At 50.3% G+C, this 18744-nt stretch overlaps 1 protein-coding gene across 1 annotated transcript in view; it reads right to left on the bottom strand.

The window, feature by feature from the left end:
- The window catches only part of SLX9 (SLX9 ribosome biogenesis factor), a 572292-nt gene that overhangs the window by 19505 nt on the left and 534043 nt on the right, over positions 1–18744 (bottom strand). Inside the window, exon 4 of the mRNA XM_086955518.1 lies at positions 11296–11458. Within this exon, the coding sequence (XP_086811644.1) occupies positions 11296–11458 (163 nt within the window). The remainder of the gene's footprint in view (positions 1–11295; positions 11459–18744) is intronic.

Here is an 18744-nt window from a genome sequence, read left to right as displayed (position 1 = left end):
CTTTGTGGGTACAGAATTATGTAAATGCTCTCAATCACAGTACTTATTTTCACTGGCTTTATCCTTAGGACAGAGAAAGGAACTTTGGTACTGCTGACCCGGTTGGCGATGCTGTCGGCTTGCTTGGCCTCATTCCTGGTCCTAGAGAAGGAATACTGCTACTGCTCTGCCTCTTAGAGTTTCATTACAAAGTTGCCCGTAACTATCTGTGGTAATATTGCATCCGAAAAATACTAATCTGGCAGGGTAAGATATTTACTGGGTGCAGTGTTAATGTATAATTTCAAGTTATATATATCTCAAAATGAAAGCAAACTCAGTAATACTGCATGTTTTCCTTCTGTTCTGATGTGTGAAACTCAGAATGATGCACCTTTTCCACCACACAAATTATATGTGGTGTTACAGGCTATGAATTCTGGAGGAAAAAACTGTGGATGCGATAACTAGTGCAAAACTTGGAATACTGAAATATAGCCTTAGTCAATACACGAGCATGCTCCTCATGTATGTACGTATTGATATTTATATAGTGCAAACCTAACTAGTAAGCAACAGACCTCTTTACATTATTTGAGGATGGGATTAGAAAACAAACGCAGATTATGTACATTAAGTGTGGATAACCTAGTGCTGATGTCGGGATTCAAACCCGGGTGTCCACAAGTTTCAAGGTTTGAAGTGCTAACCACATCTCCGTCTTAGAACTTACCTGAATTGGCTCCATCCTTTAGAAGGAAGAAGGAACAGTCATATTACTGTCTCCACTGATAATTTCCTCTCTCCAGGAAAAAGGACATCCCAGTGCTACCTATATTGGCTAGTGTCTGGTCTGGGGTATCCTTCTACTTGGGACTGGGCACACTGGTGTAGTTATGGAAGGAAAATTCCCCACACACCCTTCCTAGATAATAAATAAATATCCTTAGCCGGGTCCCTGTTGACCACCACAACAATGAGCTCCGGTGACACTGCACCTGCAACACTTGTGATAATTACACCCAGTGGCGGCTGGCGGGAAAAAAAAAATATATATATATATTATATATATATATATATATATATATATATATTCCCGGTGCATGGAAAGTGAAGAATCACAGCTCGGGTACAGACTTCAGGTATCGTGAAAAAAGTACTTTATTCTTTAAATGACATGGTCATATATATATATAAAAAAACGGTTATATAACACTTACCTCCTCATGGCCGCCTCAGTCTCTCCATCTTTGCTTCGCTGAGGAGTCCAGAAAGCACACAGGCAAGTTCTGCACCCATTCTGTGTATTAGAGCCAGGTGGAGAACATGCTAAATGCACATTACGGTTTGGCTGGCCCAAAGATGGCCGGACAAACCGTCATGCTCACTTAAGTGCATAAACCACTCCTCCCCTAACCCAGACCTGTAGCTCCGAAAAATAACATGATAATAATGGTGTTATCATTTTATTTTTCCTTTTTTTTCTGCTCAGAGCAGTGGGGCGATGCTCCTTCACCTTAGCGGAGGATGAAGAGTTGTTCCTCTGGAGGTCACCTGCAGCTAGCTGGGAATTTAGGCATGGCTCCAGTCCCTCCTTTTTAGGACTGGCTCGACTCTGAAGCTGTCTGCATGGCCTATATTCAGTAACTATTTACAATACAGAGTGATGCTGGTAAACAGGATGCACAGACACTGCTTTTAAATTGTGGAACATGTTTTATGATACATATTTTATGTGGTGCAGTGCTGAATTAACCACAAATTACTTGACTTTCAGTAACAGTGCTATCAATTACTATGTGCATCCGAAATTAAAATTACAAGCCAGCTCTCCTGGTTTGCCAGGGCGTGTTCTTATCGCATCTGGCCTCCTCTGAGACTGGCTCGCTCGCGGTGGAATGATGTCTGCGTTTACCTAATGCAGAACAGACCGAGGCCGCTGCCGACTCAGAATATTTCTCGGAATCATGGTACTCGTCATTTTTATGTCAAGCAAGACTGCCTTTGGGACACACCACGCCGATGCCCACGCGCGGGAGATCCCTGCGTGGTCTACAGCCGCACAAAACTTTCACACATTTATTTAGACCGACAGAATGATTTTCGTGCAGGGGAACTGTGGTCGCTAATCACGTTAATAAAGGGGCTTTGTCCCTCGACCGGAAGTTCCCCTCTGTTTTGTGGTCGAGGCACCGGCTTTGCCGAAAGCTTCTGGTGGTAACGGCTGCGTTGTCGCGCGCACCTCCTTCGTGAATGGCAAGCATTGTTTCATTACACTTTGGCGGCTTCATTCATTATAAATCAGAATTAAAAACCTTCACAGCAACGCTCTGGGGCCCAGCGGGGTATTGGATTCCAGCAGGCCTTTATTATTTATTAATGACGCCTGCAAATCCTATTCAGTGTCTGTCTGCTGCAAAAAGAGTTTGGAAAAGCTTCTCGGATTAGGACGCGCGGAGAGACGTCTCCCTTGTTTAGCACAGTGGGGGAGGTGGGGGGGGGGGGGATGTAGGATGCGATAGTGGGAAGTAAAAAAATATATATTTTCTAGTTGTTCATGTCGAGAAGAACGCCCAGCACTTGGCGCGATGACGTAGAGAGTGGCCGACCCCCGAGGCGCGTGTGCCCTGCATTAGAGTAGCGGGCTAGTCTCCACCCTGCAAATCAGCCCTAAAATCTGGCAAAAATACAACATCCAAGTATTTCTCGAGCTAAAATCAAGAGTAGAATGCACTCTGGGAATGTCCTCCCCCTGAGGCGTGATATGGAACAGGAGGCTTCACCAGTGGGCTGCCTCCTGGATTCAGCTTTTCCTCCAAACTCTAATTGAAGCCCTTTTAATGGGGCTGAGGAAGGAATCCGCTACTCCAGCCTCAGTATCTCCACCACTAAAGGAGCCGCAGATAGTCAAACATACTTCTCCTTCTGCCCCCATAATGCATCTTGGGATCTCAAAATGGCAGCCTCTTCATATTTCATAAAGCACTATACATTATTTCTTACAACTATGTCCTGCACCCCTTTCCTTCTAATAGCCCCTGCTCCAGGATCTGCGATGGGTACATTTTTCACCCAGGAAGCCCTGTATGTAGGACTGAAGCCAGGGGCTTCAGAAATGCTACAAAAAAAAACAACAATGAAGGCTTCTAGTGAAGAAACTGTCAATTTCAAGCTTCGAAACGTGCCTTCACTTGAGCCTTTTCCTCTGCACTAGATATAGGTTTTTCATGGGGCCGACCAATGTAGATACTGCGCATGGGCCTGCAGCAGCCATGTCTCAATGAGACCAGAGACACCTGACCAATGGCAATGGGCCATGCAAGCTTCTTGCTGGGGCTCAAAACAAGCAATCTCCTAGCTTAGGATGTGGAAGGCTGACCACACGACTATACTGCCGAGCCATGGAAACCAGCTCACACAACCATACCAGAGAATTGTTAAATGTAGTCCAAACCAAAAGGGGAGAAGCGTAGAGGTACTGATAGAATCACCCTCCAAAGTAAGCTATTATTAACCACAGAGATTCTATCAAAAAAGTGAAAAAGTGATATTTTTTATAATTTTAACCAATTTTGACAGGGTGCTAGGCTCTCTCTTACACATGGAAAGATGGGAGCACAATGTGCTTTTTAAAATACCCCTCACACTCTAAACAAGCATTGGAAATGCAATAGGTCACGCACCATTAGAGTTAGTGCTTTTAGAATTGTTTATGGGTTTTTTTTTGTAAATGTTTAGCATTTTTGTTTCCTGTAGCCAATGCTAAAGTATTACAAATAAAAAAAGCCATAAACATTTCTAAAAGCTCAAACTGAAATGGTCTGAGAACTATTGCACTGTGTGAGGGTGAGGGTGAGTGTGAGTGAGGGTGAGTGAGGGTGAGTGAGGGTGAGTGAGGGTGAGGGTGAGGGTGAGTGAGGGTGAGTGAGGGTGAGTGTGGGTGAGTGAGGGTGAGGGAGTGAGGGTGAGGGGTTGAGGGTGAGGGGTTGAGGGTGAGGGGTTGAGGGTGAGGTGTTGAGGGTGAGGTGTTGAGGGTGAGGTGTTGAGGGTGAGGTGTTGAGGGTGAGTGAGGGTGAGGGTGAGTGAGGTGTTGAGGGTGAGTGAGGGTGAGTGAGGGGTTTTGGGTGAGTGAGGGTGAGGGGGAGTAGTTGAGGCTGAGTGAGGGTGAGTGAGGGTGAGTGAGGGGTTGAAGGTGAGGGGTTGAGGGTGAGTGAGGGTGAGGGGTTGAGGGTGAGTGAGGGTGAGTGAGGGTGAGTGAGGGTGAGGGGTTGAGGGTGAGTGAGGATGAGTGAGAGTGAGGGTGAGTGAGGGGTTGAGGGTGAGGGGTTGAGGGTGAGTGAGGGGTTGAGGGTGAGTGAGGGGTTGAGGGTGAGTGAGGGGTTGAGGGGGAGGGGTCGAGGGGGAGGGGTTGAGGGTGAGTGAGTGAGGGTTTGAGGGTGAGGGGTTGAGGGTGAGTGAGGGTGAGGGGTTGAGGGTGAGGGGTTGAGGGTGAGTGAGGTTGAGGGTGGTTGAGTGAGGATGAGTGAGAGTGAGGGTGAGTGAGGGGTTGAGGGTGAGGGGTTGAGGGTGAGTGAGTGAGGGTGAGGGGTTGAGGGTGAGTGAGGGTGAGTGAGGGTGAGTGAGGGTGAGTGAGGGTGAGTGAGGGTGAGGGGTTGAGGGTGAGTGAGGATGAGTGAGAGTGAGGGTGAGTGAGGGGTTGAGGGTGAGGGGTTGAGGGTGAGTGAGGGTGAGGGTGAGTGAGGGTGAGTGAGGGTGAGGGGTTGAGGGTGAGTGAGGATGAGTGAGAGTGAGGGTGAGTGAGGGGTTGAGGGTGAGTGAGGGGTTGAGGGTGAGTGAGGGGTTGAGGGTGAGTGAGGGGTTGAGGGTGAGTGATGGTCAGGGTGAGTGAGGGTGAGGGTGGGTGAGGGGTTGAGGGTGAGGGGTTGAGGGTGAGTGAGGGGTTGAGGGTGAGTGAGGGTGAGTGAGGGTGAGGGTGAGGGGTTGAGGGGGAGGGGTCGAGGGGGAGGGGTTGAGGGTGAGTGAGGGTGAGTGAGTGAGGGTGAGGGGTTGAGGGTGAGTGGGTGAGGGGTTGAGGGTGGGTGAGTGAGGGTGAGGGTTTGAGGGTGAGGGGTTGAGGGTGAGTGAGTGAGGGTGAGGGGTTGAGGGTGAGGGGTTGAGGGTGAGTGAGGTTGAGGGTGGTTGAGTGAGGATGAGTGAGAGTGAGGGTGAGTGAGGGGTTGAGGGTGAGGGGTTGAGGGTGAGTGAGTGAGGGTGAGGGGTTGAGGGTGAGTGAGGATGAGTGAGAGTGAGGATGAGGGTGAGTGAGGGGTTGAGGGTGAGGGGTTGAGGGTGAGGGGTTGAGGGTGAGTGAGGGTGAGGGTGAGTGAGGGGTTGAGGGTGAGTGAGGGTGAGTGAGGGTGAGGGGTTGAGGGTGAGTGAGGATGAGTGAGAGTGAGGGTGAGTGAGAGGTTGAGGGTGAGTGAGGGGTTGAGGGTGAGTGATGGTCAGGGTGAGTGAGGGTGAGTGAGGGTGAGTTTGAGGGGTTGAGGGTGAGTGAGGGTGAGGGGTTGAGGGTGAGTGAGGATGAGTGAGGGGTTGAGGGTGAGGGGTTGAGGGTGAGGGGTTGAGGGTGAGGGGTTGAGGGTGAGGGTGAGTGAGGGTGAGGGGTTGAGGGTGAGGGGTTGAGGGTGAGTGAGAGTGAGGGTGAGGGTGAGTGAGGGTGAGGGTGAGGGTGAGTGAGGGTGAGGGGTTGAGGTTGAGGGTGAGGTGTTGAGGGTGAGGGTGAGTGAGGTGTTGAGGGTGAGTGAGGGTGAGGGTGAGTTAATATACATGAGCTCCTGAGCTGATAGAATTCACTTTTCGATGCCCTAATTACCCTATGATGATGTGCGAGTTAGCATCATATGACTAACTAATGAAATTCGTATATGCACCTATGCTGAATTATTATTCTTGCTTTTACTTATATTCAAATGTACGTGTGATCATATTAGCTTCTTAGCTTAGCCCGTGTGCCACCATTTTGTGTAACCCTCTGTGCCTGCGGGCCCTGCTCGCTCATATGCCCCTCCCGCAGGAATACAGAAATGTACTAAGACAGCAGTTTTCGTTTCTCAGCTTACTGTGGCCGAAACTAACAAGTCTCTTTATCAGTAATGTTCTCATACCCAGAGACGCTGAAGCCTAGCTCCATGGCCTTGAGTAGAGATAATAATGTATCCCTTGCAGGTGCAGATGCCTGCTCTATGAGAGCATTGTTCACTGGTCTGAGGCTCGGTAACTTTCCACAAGGGGCGTACCCCTCGTTACTGTATTGCATTATAATGTATTGCTGTGATGCAGAGAGTCAGTCCTCTCGTTCGCACTCCTAGGAGTGAGGTCGGACAGGGCCCTCTCATATGAGTGTTGTTTGGCCTAATAAAGACTTTTGCTTATTCTTCTCCACTGTCCGGCTGACTTCCTATATAGCGACTATAGGCGAGTGCGGTAGGTCACTCGGGTGGATTTGAGCCACGCTTATCAGATGGCGCCCGAATAAGGACCCCGCGATAAGGATCTTTCTCACCCGTAAATTGGTAGCAGAAGACCGGGGACCCGCTGGTCGGCACGGTGGGCCCGGGTACCCATCTGATGCCGAGCTTGGTTCTCGCAGCGCTGCCCCACCCTGCTGATCGGGAGAGGTCCCGGTTCGGATCTTACGCCGGGGTCCAGAAGGCGGAACTTGAAGCTGACCGTGTTGGTCTTGGCAGCCGGAGGTGGAGAACGGTAGAGGTCGGTGCCGCCTACGGAAGGTGAGTGGTCCACCTGTGACTGTTTAAGGAACGGGAGTGTTCCGGGAGACTAGGGTGTCTCCAGTGGTTTGAGGAGCCGGTGTGCTCCTGGGGCTAGTGTGCTCCGGGGAACTCAGAGTACGAGTTGGTGCTCTGACAGACTTGACGAGGTTGGGGACGTATTTAGATGTAATTGTTAGCAGCGATCCGACCGGATGGTACTGTGGTGAAGGCGTGGCTCACTGTGGGCAGACTCTGGTGCGCTTACCCTGAACTCCTAGTGTGGTGGTTCAGTGGAGGTGAGATCTGGGTTTCCCGCGGTAAAGTGCGCAGTGATCCGTAGTGCCGCACGGGTGGCGGATCTGTTCCCCGTCCTCAGAACAGTTAGTGTACTGTTCGGTCTGCGGTAGAGTCCAGGTTCCCCAGGACTTGGTCGACGGGCCTTGTCCCATTTGGTAACACGTGTTTTGAGACATTGTATATGTGGGCGTGTGGTTTTCTAATATATGTTTATATGTGTGTATGAACGAGCTCGAGCTGGTCTGTGGTGAAGTGTTTTCTTTCACACCGAAGTAAAGATGCCGTGTTTTAGTAAGTTACGATGTTTTGGATGCTGTTGTCGACCCTCAGATACTAGACTGGCCGAGAGCCAACCTGCACCCCCTGAAGGGACTCCGAGCTTTGATATGTATGTCAAACATGGACTGGTCCCGATTTTGTTTGGTACTTTGTGGCACCGGTACACTGCTGATAATGTGGATTTACAATGGTTGGGGACGTATTTAGATGTAATTGTTAGCAGCGATCCGACCGGATGGTACTGTGGTGAAGGTGTGGCTCACTGTGGGCAGACTCTGGTGCGCTTACCCTGAACTCCTAGTGTGGTGGTTCAGTGGAGGTGAGATCTGGGTTTCCCGCGGTAAAGTGCGCAGTGATCCGTAGTGCCGCACGGGTGGCGGATCTGTTCCCCGTCCTCAGAACAGTTAGTGTACTGTTCGGTCTGCGGTAGAGTCCAGGTTCCCCAGGACTTGGTCGACGGGCCTTGTCCCATTTGGTAACACGTGTTTTGAGACATTGTATATGTGGGCGTGTGGTTTTCTAATATATGTTTATATGTGTGTATGAACGAGCTCGAGCTGGTCTGTGGTGAAGTGTTTTCTTTCACACCGAAGTAAAGATGCCGTGTTTTAGTAAGTTACGATGTTTTGGATGCTGTTGTCGACCCTCAGATACTAGACTGGCCGAGAGCCAACCTGCACCCCCTGAAGGGACTCCGAGCTTTGATATGTATGTCAAACATGGACTGGTCCCGATTTTGTTTGGTACTTTGTGGCACCGGTACACTGCTGATAATGTGGATTTACAATGCCATCTTCGTTCCTGTGAAATTGAATACTCAAGGCACAATTCACAAAGCTGTGTCTATGAGTAGTTATATTAGACGTGATTTACAACAGAATATCCAAGCCTGATTTATAAATTATTTTTTGAGAGTCCTTTTGAAGAGTAGGATGTGCTTTCTTCCGGAAACCATGAGGAAGCAAGTCTTACTCCTGGTAATTCTAAGTAAATCACATCTAAGATTGGAGAAAGATGCACCTACTTTAAAAAAAAGCATTACTAATCGTGCCCCTTCTGCTGAAATCTTTGTAATCTGTAAATTACAGCTTTGAATTCCAGAATGGCTGTGTTACGCTCTCTTTCATCCATCTGAGGTCTAGAAACGGACTTTCTTTCAATTGAGTAATAATAGCATATAGTATGTGCTACACTATGAAACTGCAAAATATGTCTTAGCAAGGTCCCTATAAACTCATCGTGGGCTATTCAGAAAGATATTTGTAGGTGACTTACTCCCATAGTTCTCTGTCTTACTCCTGGAATCCAGGACCAACGCAAGAGTGAGTACTGCAAGACTAAGTCGCTGCAACCCCTTTATGAATTGAAGTCATTCTATTTATTGTAGTAATAATAATCTTCCATCGTACTTCCCGAGGTTGCCAGCTTGCTGTTTGCATGTTCTACAGCGGACGTTTAAGCCGTATTCATCCGTGGGGTAGCTATCGCGTCCCGTTCGTTTCACTCGGGGTGACCTTTTCATGAATAAAGTGAAATAGGATTAAGGCATGAATTTTCAACAATAGGGAAAGCAACAGATGCAGCCGACTTTGGACGTGGGAGGACTGTTGATGCGGTCTTGCCAAATGGGTGTGTCTGTGTTGACAAAATGAAAAACAACTCTAGAATTCTAGGTACTTTAATGAGGGGAGTAAACGGCTAGTGGGACTATATGCAGCATGCTACCACAGTGGATGCTTAAGAGAGAGAATATTCTGGAATGTCAGAGGGAATTGCGGGAAAGGAAAGGCTGTCTGTTTTTATTTTCGTATTGCCGATACGATATATGCAGCATGCTACCACAGTGGATGCTTAAGAGAGAGAATATTCTGGAATGTCAGAGGGAATTGCGGGAAAGGAAAGGCTGTCTGTTTTTATTTTCGTATTGCCGATACGATTTCCATCTGAGTTGCTCTGCTGCTAAGTGTGCTCGAAGTCCCTCCCTCCCCAACATCTTACAGATGTGTGTGCTGGCTGTAGGGGTGGCAAGTGAAAAAAAAGCGAAAGAGAAAGCAGGGTAACCTGACCCAGGAGGGGGGAGGAGGGAGGAGAAATGCGTCTCGGCCGGAGCAGGGGGCGGAGCAGGGAGAGCGGGCTTTGGAATGTAATTCACACGGCCGGCCGGTCGTGAAACTGAGAGCATGGCCGGCCGGCCGTGAAAGCCTTTGATGCGGCAGGGGAAATGCGAGACGGCGGGAAGGGGAGGGGGCGGAGCGGGTAAACCAAGACGGACGTGCACGCGCTTTTAAGCTCAATGCGCATGCGCATTGAGCTTAAAAGTCACGGGCACTGCAAGGAATCGCCACGATTCCTTGCAAGTTGGGGAAAGAGTGGATAAGTCCCAATACTCTCGCTTGCTCGATGCGCATGCGCATCGACAGGCGAGCACTAAAAACCAGCTAGAGTCATCCTCGGAGGAGCACGGGGGTAGGAATAATGATTTCTTATTCTGGCAGAAATTAAACTGCGCAGAAATACCCTTCGCCTGCAAACTCATGGGGCACTGTTAACTATTAAGATAAAGACCACAATGGGTCGATTTTTTCTGCTTCACCTGGGCCAACTCATGCCCTGAAGCCAAAACAGCCAACTTATTTTTGTTGGTTGTTTTTAGGACAGTAGGCACTACTTGTTAGAAACTGAGTATTAACAGTAGGGATCGGTTTTTTGGTCCTGATGAGTAAGCAGTAGGGGACTGCTTACGAAACATGTCGACAAGGTAGTAGCTAATGCTCTACCACACAATCCCTTCTTAATGTTCCCAGCTGGAGAAGCGAATAAAATTGTTTTTTTCTACCAAGCCAGGGAATTTTTAAACTTTTTCCATTTTTCTCACTTTTTGCACACCCACTAGTGTTAGGTCCCTACACCTTCACTGACACCTATGCACCCACACATAGCCTCTGTCACATCTTAGTGCTCCCGCGTATCTCGTCTGGTCGTAGCACGCCCCGTCCCGTTATAGGGGCGGGAAGACCCCTATGATGAAGCATGACTCTAGCTGGTTTTTTAGAGTGTGAGGGGTATTTTAAAAAGCACATTGTGCTCCCATCTTTCCATGTGTAAGAGAGAGCCTAGCACCCTGTCAAAATTGGTTAAAATTATAAAAAATATCACTTTTTCACTTTTTTGATAGAATCTCTGTGGTTAATAATTGTTAAATGTAGCCTACAGGAGCATAGCATTTGAGTCATAAAATACACTTTCCATGACCATACCACTGATTGATGGAAACAAGTTTACGCTACTATACCACTGAGAGATGGAACCCAGCACAAATTACCATACCATGAAATCCATTCTACCATACCATACCACTGAGTTATGGAACAAAGTAGGGACGGCTATGCCATTTAGTCATAGAAACCAGCGACCATAACCATATCCTTTAGTCATGAAAACTCTTTAGATTACCATACCATAGAGACTCAGAATCCACTCCACACACCTCTCCCATAGCGTCATGGAATCTATCCTACACAACCATGCTATCAAAATATTGGAACCTAACCAATACAACCATGCCACTGTATCACAGGACCAGCCAAGCGATTCAGATTCTATAATGGATGACATATACACCCAAGTCCGGCATTGAACTGTGCAACAATGGATCTCAAACCTACATGTCCTCCATAGGTGGCGAAGGGAGTTTGAGGCTCTGGGTTTGGGACTAATAATGCAAATGGTCAGTCATTGGGCCAACGTCACCGGTTTTTGTTCAGGTGCATGGAACAGACATGAGTTATTTAGACGTGAAAATTGCATTATGTTTCAAGTAGTAAGAGGGTACAGAAATGCAGGAGGCCAAGTTAAGATATCATTTTTTTCATAGGCATAGTAAACGATGGCAGGACACTTCTGGAATATTCATGTAAAAAATGAATGCAGACACAATTGGCAGATATTTCCAGGACAAATGAGGAGTCCGATAAGATGCCACACTTACGTTTTCGGCTGTTTCCGCGGCATCCTGGGCTTGCGGACTGTGATGAGGTCAGAAAGCTCGGGCAGGGCATCCACCAGTGCCCTCATGTCCCCCACCACAGGTGTGGCCTTCCTCTTAGCTTGTTCTTTCAGCTTTTGCTGGGCAAGCTTCAGTGTATCTATTTCTGATAGGGAGAGAAGACAGACCGCATTTAATGCTTTTTTCACTGGGAGAGTCACTGGAACAGACATATGCATTGGCAAGGCGAATATGTCTCGCTTCTATAATGCGAATTCTAAGCTACTGACTTTCAAAATGCTTGTTAGTCGAAAAAATGTAAAAGAATTTGAAAAGAAAAAACCTTCAAAATAATAGAGGAAAAGGAAGCACATCTTAAAGAACACCGAATTCAATATTACCACTCTTTATGAATAGCATGGTTTGTTTTTAAAATATTTTTCACAAAAGAAACAGAACAGAATTAAAAAAACTTCTTGTGTGTGATTTAGCTTACAAATAACACAGATGTCTATTAGCAGAAAAGAACATAACCGCTGTCAGAGGCAGAGCCTAAGCAAGTGTCAGAATTTAAAGGAAACCGCTGGTCAAGGCGTATTTTACTTTAAACAAAATGCCGAAATGAAGATAACTTTAAAGCCACTTGGTGCAAAGCAGTAGGTTCACAAAACCGTCCGCCCTTCCTCCAGTGCGAAAAATGCCACCTTTGTGTGTGAAGGCCTGGGCTTTCTTGCTAATTGTGGAATACAGGAGATAAAGCAAAGCACAACCAATAATGTCTGCTCTTGGCTCAAACACTGTCAAAAATATTTCTGTTGATTTGCTTTTACGGATGAGCTGAGAGTATTAAGGAGTAACAAGGCGAGCATGGGGCGGGGATGTGAGGGGGAAGCAGCATATGAGGGGTTGACTATGAAAACACATGCACTCACAGGGAGTGCTGAAACGAAAAGAAAAAATAGTTCTCTGATGTGAGCTGTAGAAGAATACAAGTCACCTAGTCAAAAGGATGGTGAAGAAGTTATGCTACTGGGGAGGGATAAAAACAAGAAGGTGATAGAAATACACTGAACAGGAAGCAAGCAAGATTGACAAGAGAGCGAGCCTATGGAAATCAATTGCTGACCAAAAGCGAACTCTAATTATTGGTATTGTACACAACAGTTCTTTGAAAATAAACAACTAAAAGCTGTCTGTAGGCAAGGTCCAAAAGACCGGGTGTTTAAAACATTCAGGAAGCTAGAACGTCTCACACCTTGCAGGCACAGCTGGGAATCAGGCTCTCAAATGTAATAGGAACTGCAAATGAAATACAACCCAGCTTGTCACAAACAAAAGAGACATGACAAAGGCAAGTGGTACAAATATGTTACATGAACCCTCTCCCTGCCGATCACACCTGAAACAAATCCCCTACCCACCTCTCATTACTTTTTCCAAATTAAGAGTGTGATCGTAGCTTCCAGAAATACATCTTTGTGCAGACGATGACATGGGTATTATAATCTAAAGTGAAATGTGAGCTTTACTTCAACATAGCATAAAGTATACGGACAGCATCAGCTGATTTATTTATTTTTTATTTTGGTGTTTTATAGAGCGCAAACTTGACCCGTTAGGGCATCAGAGCGCTTTACAGAATCATAGTTGTACAAAAGGCATGGAATCATAAGAGTATACAATCGATTGGGAGGGGGCGGGTTGCTGGATACATAAGGGATGGAGGGATACATATGTACAGTTTACATTACAGTTACTTAAGACAAGGCCCCAGGTTACTTGGTGGGGTGGCTAGCCAGAAATTGATCAAGGTCTCTGTGGCGGTTTCAGGTAAAAGTTTAAACGAGGAATTTACCCATAAGGAAGGTTTTGGCCTCCCTTTTCTTTGTCTCGCCTGGCGAAAGCAGCGCATGCGCTGCTCTCGCTAGAGAGGACCTTTTGGAATTGATTCTCCCCGTGGGCTCATGCACGCGCCTGCATGGACAAAGATGGCTGCTCTCGCCATCTGTCCAAAGCAGACAGCATGCGCATGTCTGTGGGACAGTGGACAGTCCACCGCCATCTTGTTCACGCCGGCTTCCTTCAACTCTGGCTCCGGCGTGCTTTCACTTTAGGTTTAAAGTATTTTATTGAAGCAGGGTGGGGTAGGACACAAAGGGGCAAGGAACAAGTAAGCCACAGGAACCGCACATCAATGCGCATTATACAGCAAGTACAGCAATGCAGTTACAATTTTGCAAGAGGCTCCTTCCGACTCGGGAGTATAGCTTTCGCACCTGTGGGCACATACAAACAACGAGGGGGGGGGGGGGGGAGAAAGGGAGGGAGGGACGGGATGGGGGGGGAGGAAAGAAAATCAGGGGGGGGGGACCAAGAGAGAACGAAAGAGAAAGGAAAAGAAAAAGGGGGGAGGGGGAGGGGAAGAGGGGAAGGGAAAAAAGGAGGGGTGAAGGGAGGAGAAGCAACCCCGCTCCAAAAACCTACCTAACCAAACAGAACCCCCAACTACCTAACCCCAACCCACCCCCTGCACTGTGCCAATATCTACAGTCTCCGCTACATGCAACTCTCCGAAAATCCCCGCTATACAGTACCGACCCCACCCAATCAAGCAGGCGGGTCCGGTGGCGGTGTCAGCCTTAACAACCTAAGGTATCTAGGGCAGGTGATCTCCCGAAACTCGGAACATAACAGGCTGTGAAAGGGCTCCCACAGTTCCTCAAATGTATCAGTATCCCCCAAGGCTACTAAGGACATCTTCTCCATTCCAAGGACATGCCATAATCTGTGCAGCCAACCAACTACAGAGGGAAGTGTGGTAGTGCGCCAGTGTATGAGAATATTCTGCACCGCTGACCCCAGCGCAATCGCGATCTGTCTACCTCTCTTAGATCTAAGGGGATACATCAGCCCATTCGGCAACCCTAGCAGAACATAGGCCGGGAATCTAGGCAGTTCTATCCCAAAGCATTTGTCCACCTCGCCCAAGACCTCTTCCCAGTAAGGAGCCAGCAGGGGACATTCCCATAGTATGTGTGTTAGTGTACCAGTATCGCCACAGTTGCGCCAGCACGTCCCTGGTATTGCCCTGTCCATCTCGTGCCGTTTCTCCGGAGTACGGTACCAGTAGGTCGAGATTTTAGTGAAGGTCTCCGTAAGACCCGTGTGATAGGCCGAGTGACGTGCACGGAAGGAGATGTGTTCCCATTCTTTATGGCTCAACACGCGCCCGAGCTCTCGCTCCCAACGTTCCCGACCGGGGTTGTGAATATGAAAGGAGGGGGGCTGCAGCATTTTATACAGGTCTGAGATCAGTTTAGCGTCCGACGTGCGAGTAATTAACCAACGCTCATACGCCGTGATTTCCCGGTGTGCCACGTCGCGCACTTGGGGTTGTAATGCCCAGTGGCGCGCCTGCATGTATCGCATGCGCTCCGTTTCCGGGAGGCCATAATCCCTCTTCAGGTCCTGGAAGGGGACAACTCCCTCAGGGCAGTACAAGTGATACAGAGTGCAGCAGCGGGCCACCCGCCAGCGCTCATAAGCGCCCTGCTCCATCCCGGGGCCGAAGTCCGGGTTGCCAATGAGCGGCGTAAAGGGAGAGGGGAAGGTGGTAAGCTCGCACCTGGCAGCCACCGAGTCCCACGTCCGGAGCGGGACCCGTGTTACCAGAGACGCATAGAGATTGGGGGGTCGATGGGCCCGCTTCAAGAATGGTACTTCCTGCAGCGTCCTACCCGCCACCGCCTGATCCTGGAACAGCCAGTGCTTATCAGACTCCCACCGGCTCCATTCCACTAGATAGCGGAGCTGAGCGGCCTGGAAATATTTCCGCAAGTCCGGTATCCCCAGCCCCCCGGATTTCGGTGACAGCATAGCGATGCTTCTCTTGATCCTCGGCCTGCGGCCCTGCCATACGAACCGCGCAATGGCAGTCTGTGTCTCCGCAAGCCACCCCGCGGGGGGCTGGAGCGGCAACGCTCTGAAGAGGTAAAGCACCTGAGGCAGGAGGGTCATCTTCACCGCGGCCACCCTACCCAGTAACGACAGCGTGCCCTTATCCCACCGGCCCAATTCCTCCCTGATTTTCGTGCCCAGAGCCGCGTAATTGGCCGTGACCATCTCCGGGAGGGAGGGCGCCAGTAGGATCCCCAAGTACGGGATCCGGTCCCTGGACCAGCTCAGAGGGTAAAGCCTCTGTAGTTCCGCTCTAGTGGCGTTCGTAAGCGAAATGTCAAGGGCGGCCGACTTCCCCAGGTTCACCTTGAAGCCCGCCACGTCGGCGAATAAGTTCAGTTCCTCTACACAGGCCGGCAGCGATCTCCGCGGGTCATCCAGCGTCAGAATGACATCATCCGCGTACAGACTGATCGCATGATGGAATTCACCCATCTTGACACCGACAATGTCGGGGTTCTGCCTAACCCTCTGAGCAAAAGGCTCCATGTACAGGGCAAAGAGCAAAGGGGAGAGTGGGCACCCCTGTCTCGTACCCCGCTCAATGGGGAAGGGTCGAGAGCTACCGCCGTTCACCCGGACTACCGCAGAAGGGAACCGGTAACAATTGAAGATCAGATGACGGAACTTCTCCCCAATCCCGAATTTGCTCAGGACCTTCTCTAGGTAGGGCCAGTGCACCCTGTCGAAAGCCTTCTCCGCGTCTATGGACAGGAGCATCCTCTCCCCAGGGATCCTGGAAGCCTTCTCGAGGATGTGTGTCACCCTCTTTGTGTTATCTACTGTTTGCCTACCGGGCACGAAGCCCGTTTGGTCCGAATCAACCATGCCCGGGAGGTGCAACGCCAGGCGTGCAGCTAATATACTGGTGAACACTTTCAAATCTGTGTTCAGCAGCGAAATGGGACGGTAGGACCCACTGGCGGACCTGTCCTTACCCGGCTTCGGAATCACGGAAACCGTGGCCTGGAGAAATTCGGAGGGGATGGCTCCCGGCTCTGCGAAGGAGTTGAAAAGGCGGGTCAGTAGAGGCGCCAGTTCCTGACAGAAGGTTTTATAAAACAGCGGGATAAAGCCATCCGGACCCGGGGCCTTGCCCAATTTAAGCCGGGATATCGCCGTGATCACCTCCTCGATACGGATGTCACGCTCCAGATACTGAGCCTGATCCGGAGACAACGACGGGAGCGGGACCGAGTCCAGATAGGCCATCTCAGCCCGGGCCGAAGGGGCCTCCCCGGTGTAGAGGTCAGCATAAAAGCTGCGAAAGACGTCTGCTATTTGCTCATCAGCCGTGACCCTACCACCGGTCGGGTCCACCAGTTCCTTCACTCGGTGCTGCTGGTGTTGCACCCTAAGTTTGTTAGCCAGGAGCCGCCCACACCGATCGCCCCCTGTGTAATATTTGTGTTTCAGGCGAAGCATCGCATACTCCGCCCGGTCCGTGTCAAGGGCCGCCAGGAGTTTCCGTGCCGCCTTCAGCTGCCTCCACACCCTGGGGGCCCCTGTCCTATGATGAACCTGCTCCAGCTCCCTCACCTGCCGGGTGAGCTCATCTCTCTTGAGCTGTCGGTCCCTATTCTCGGCCGAGGAAATCGCTATAAATTCGCCTCGGAGCACCGCCTTCAGGGCTGCCCACTGTGTCGCACGAGAAGTATCCCCAGTATCATTCATGGTCTGAAAATCTAAAATGGCCGCCCGGATCTGATCCACCACCGACCGCCTGTGCAAAAGCGTGTCCCGGAGCCGCCAGACCCCTCTCGGCCGAACCACCGGGGGCAGAGTGAAAGCACCCTCCACCGGAGCGTGGTCAGAAAGAGAGAGGACCCCCATGTCCACACTCGAAGCCAAAGGAAGCATTGGGCCCGACACAAGGAGATGATCTAGTCGCGCATAAGATCTATGGGCATGTGAGAAGTAAGAGTATGCGCAGGTGGTGGGGTGGAGGTGGCGCCACATGTCATGCAGATCCAGCTCCTCAAGTCGAGTTCGAATCGAGCCCGAAAGCTCACCCAACTGGTGGCGCCGCTGCACAGACCTGTCCATCGCCGCGTCGAAAACCAGGTTCAAATCACCCCCCAACACTATGTGCCTATCAGAGGTGGATGCTACGTCCTCCAGAGCCCTGTGTAAGAATTGGTCCTGATGATCATTGGGGCAGTAGATGGTGCCAACAGTCAGTGCCAAACCCCCCATCTTGATCCTGTACACTAGAAGTCTCCCTTTCTGTTCTGCTACCTTGCACACGACCTCTCCCCTGAACCCCCCAGAAAACAAGATTGCCACCCCTGCCGTCTTGGAGACACTAGAGGAGAACAGCTGCGTGGGGAACTTAGGGGTACGCAGCCTCGAGCAGTCCTTAGCCAGCAAATGGGTCTCCTGCAACAGGCAGATATCCGCTTGTGAGTTTTCTAACAAGGATAACACTGCCCGCCTCTTAACCGGATTATTCAGCCCTTTCACATTGAGAGTAAGCACCTTAAGAGCCATCAAGGAGGGGGATCAATGGAGCACATGTCAAGAGGCAAAGCCCCGCAGGCAAACACAGAAGGCACCACTCAAGGCCTCAAAACAGAGCAACTTTGAACCGTCCACTGGCACAGTACAGTCCCCAAACCCCAACCCCCCACAACTAGAAAAACCCCCCTTGTCCCCACACAACCAAATCTACACCACCCCCCGCAACTGGCCCCCCCTCTAGGCCCCAGAATCAAAACATCTGCCCGCCTGTCCCAACCCCATTCCCTGCTACTCAAACTTTTCAAAAAAGACATTGTCCCAGTCCGGCCCGTAACGGGCAAGGCCGTGGTAAATCAGTCTAGTGGACGTCCAGCCACCTCCTCCAGCACTCGCCATTCCTCCCAGCCCACCCCCCGGATCCCCGCACCTGCAATAGGAATAAGCTAGAGTAGACTCCCCCCGGTGTGAGTTCAGGCCGTCAGGGCCACTTCGCCGTTTGCCGCCACTCTGGAGGCCTCCTGGATGGCGGCCGCCATGTCCGCCCTGATCGTGGGCGAGCCCGGACGCTCCGAGGGAGGAGAGGCCCCCCCTCCAGCTTGCTGCCATCCGTCACGAGTGCTTCGCCTCCGCCGCGGAGCCGGGGTGTCTGTATCCGATGCTGTGAGGCCCAACACCGCGCAGACATCCTGGAGGGACCGAAGCTGATGTAAAACCCCGTTCCATCGAAATATCAGACGGAAGGGGTGCCCCCAAGAGTACTGTGTCCCTTGCTCCCGGAGGAAGTCAGTGGCGATCTTGAATGATTTCCTCTTCTGCAGCGTGACTGTAGACAAGTCCTGAAACAGGGTCACAGGGTGGTCCCGGAATCGGAAAGATTGCTGCGCTCGTGCTTCTCGGAGGATCCGCTCCTTCAAGGGAAAGTCCGGGAGGAAGGCCAGAATGTCCGGGGCGGGCGCCGTAGCTCTGCGGGGGCGACCCACCCGATGTGCTCGGTCTATGCGGATCTGAAAGTCCTCCGACTCTCCCAGGATCGCA

This window comes from Lissotriton vulgaris, chromosome 2_1 (genome assembly GCF_964263255.1).
Source record: "Lissotriton vulgaris chromosome 2_1, aLisVul1.2, whole genome shotgun sequence".
Classification (NCBI taxonomy): domain Eukaryota; kingdom Metazoa; phylum Chordata; class Amphibia; order Caudata; family Salamandridae; genus Lissotriton; species Lissotriton vulgaris.
Note: the sequence above shows the minus strand (reverse complement) of the source record. Positions and strands in the feature narration are given on the sequence as shown.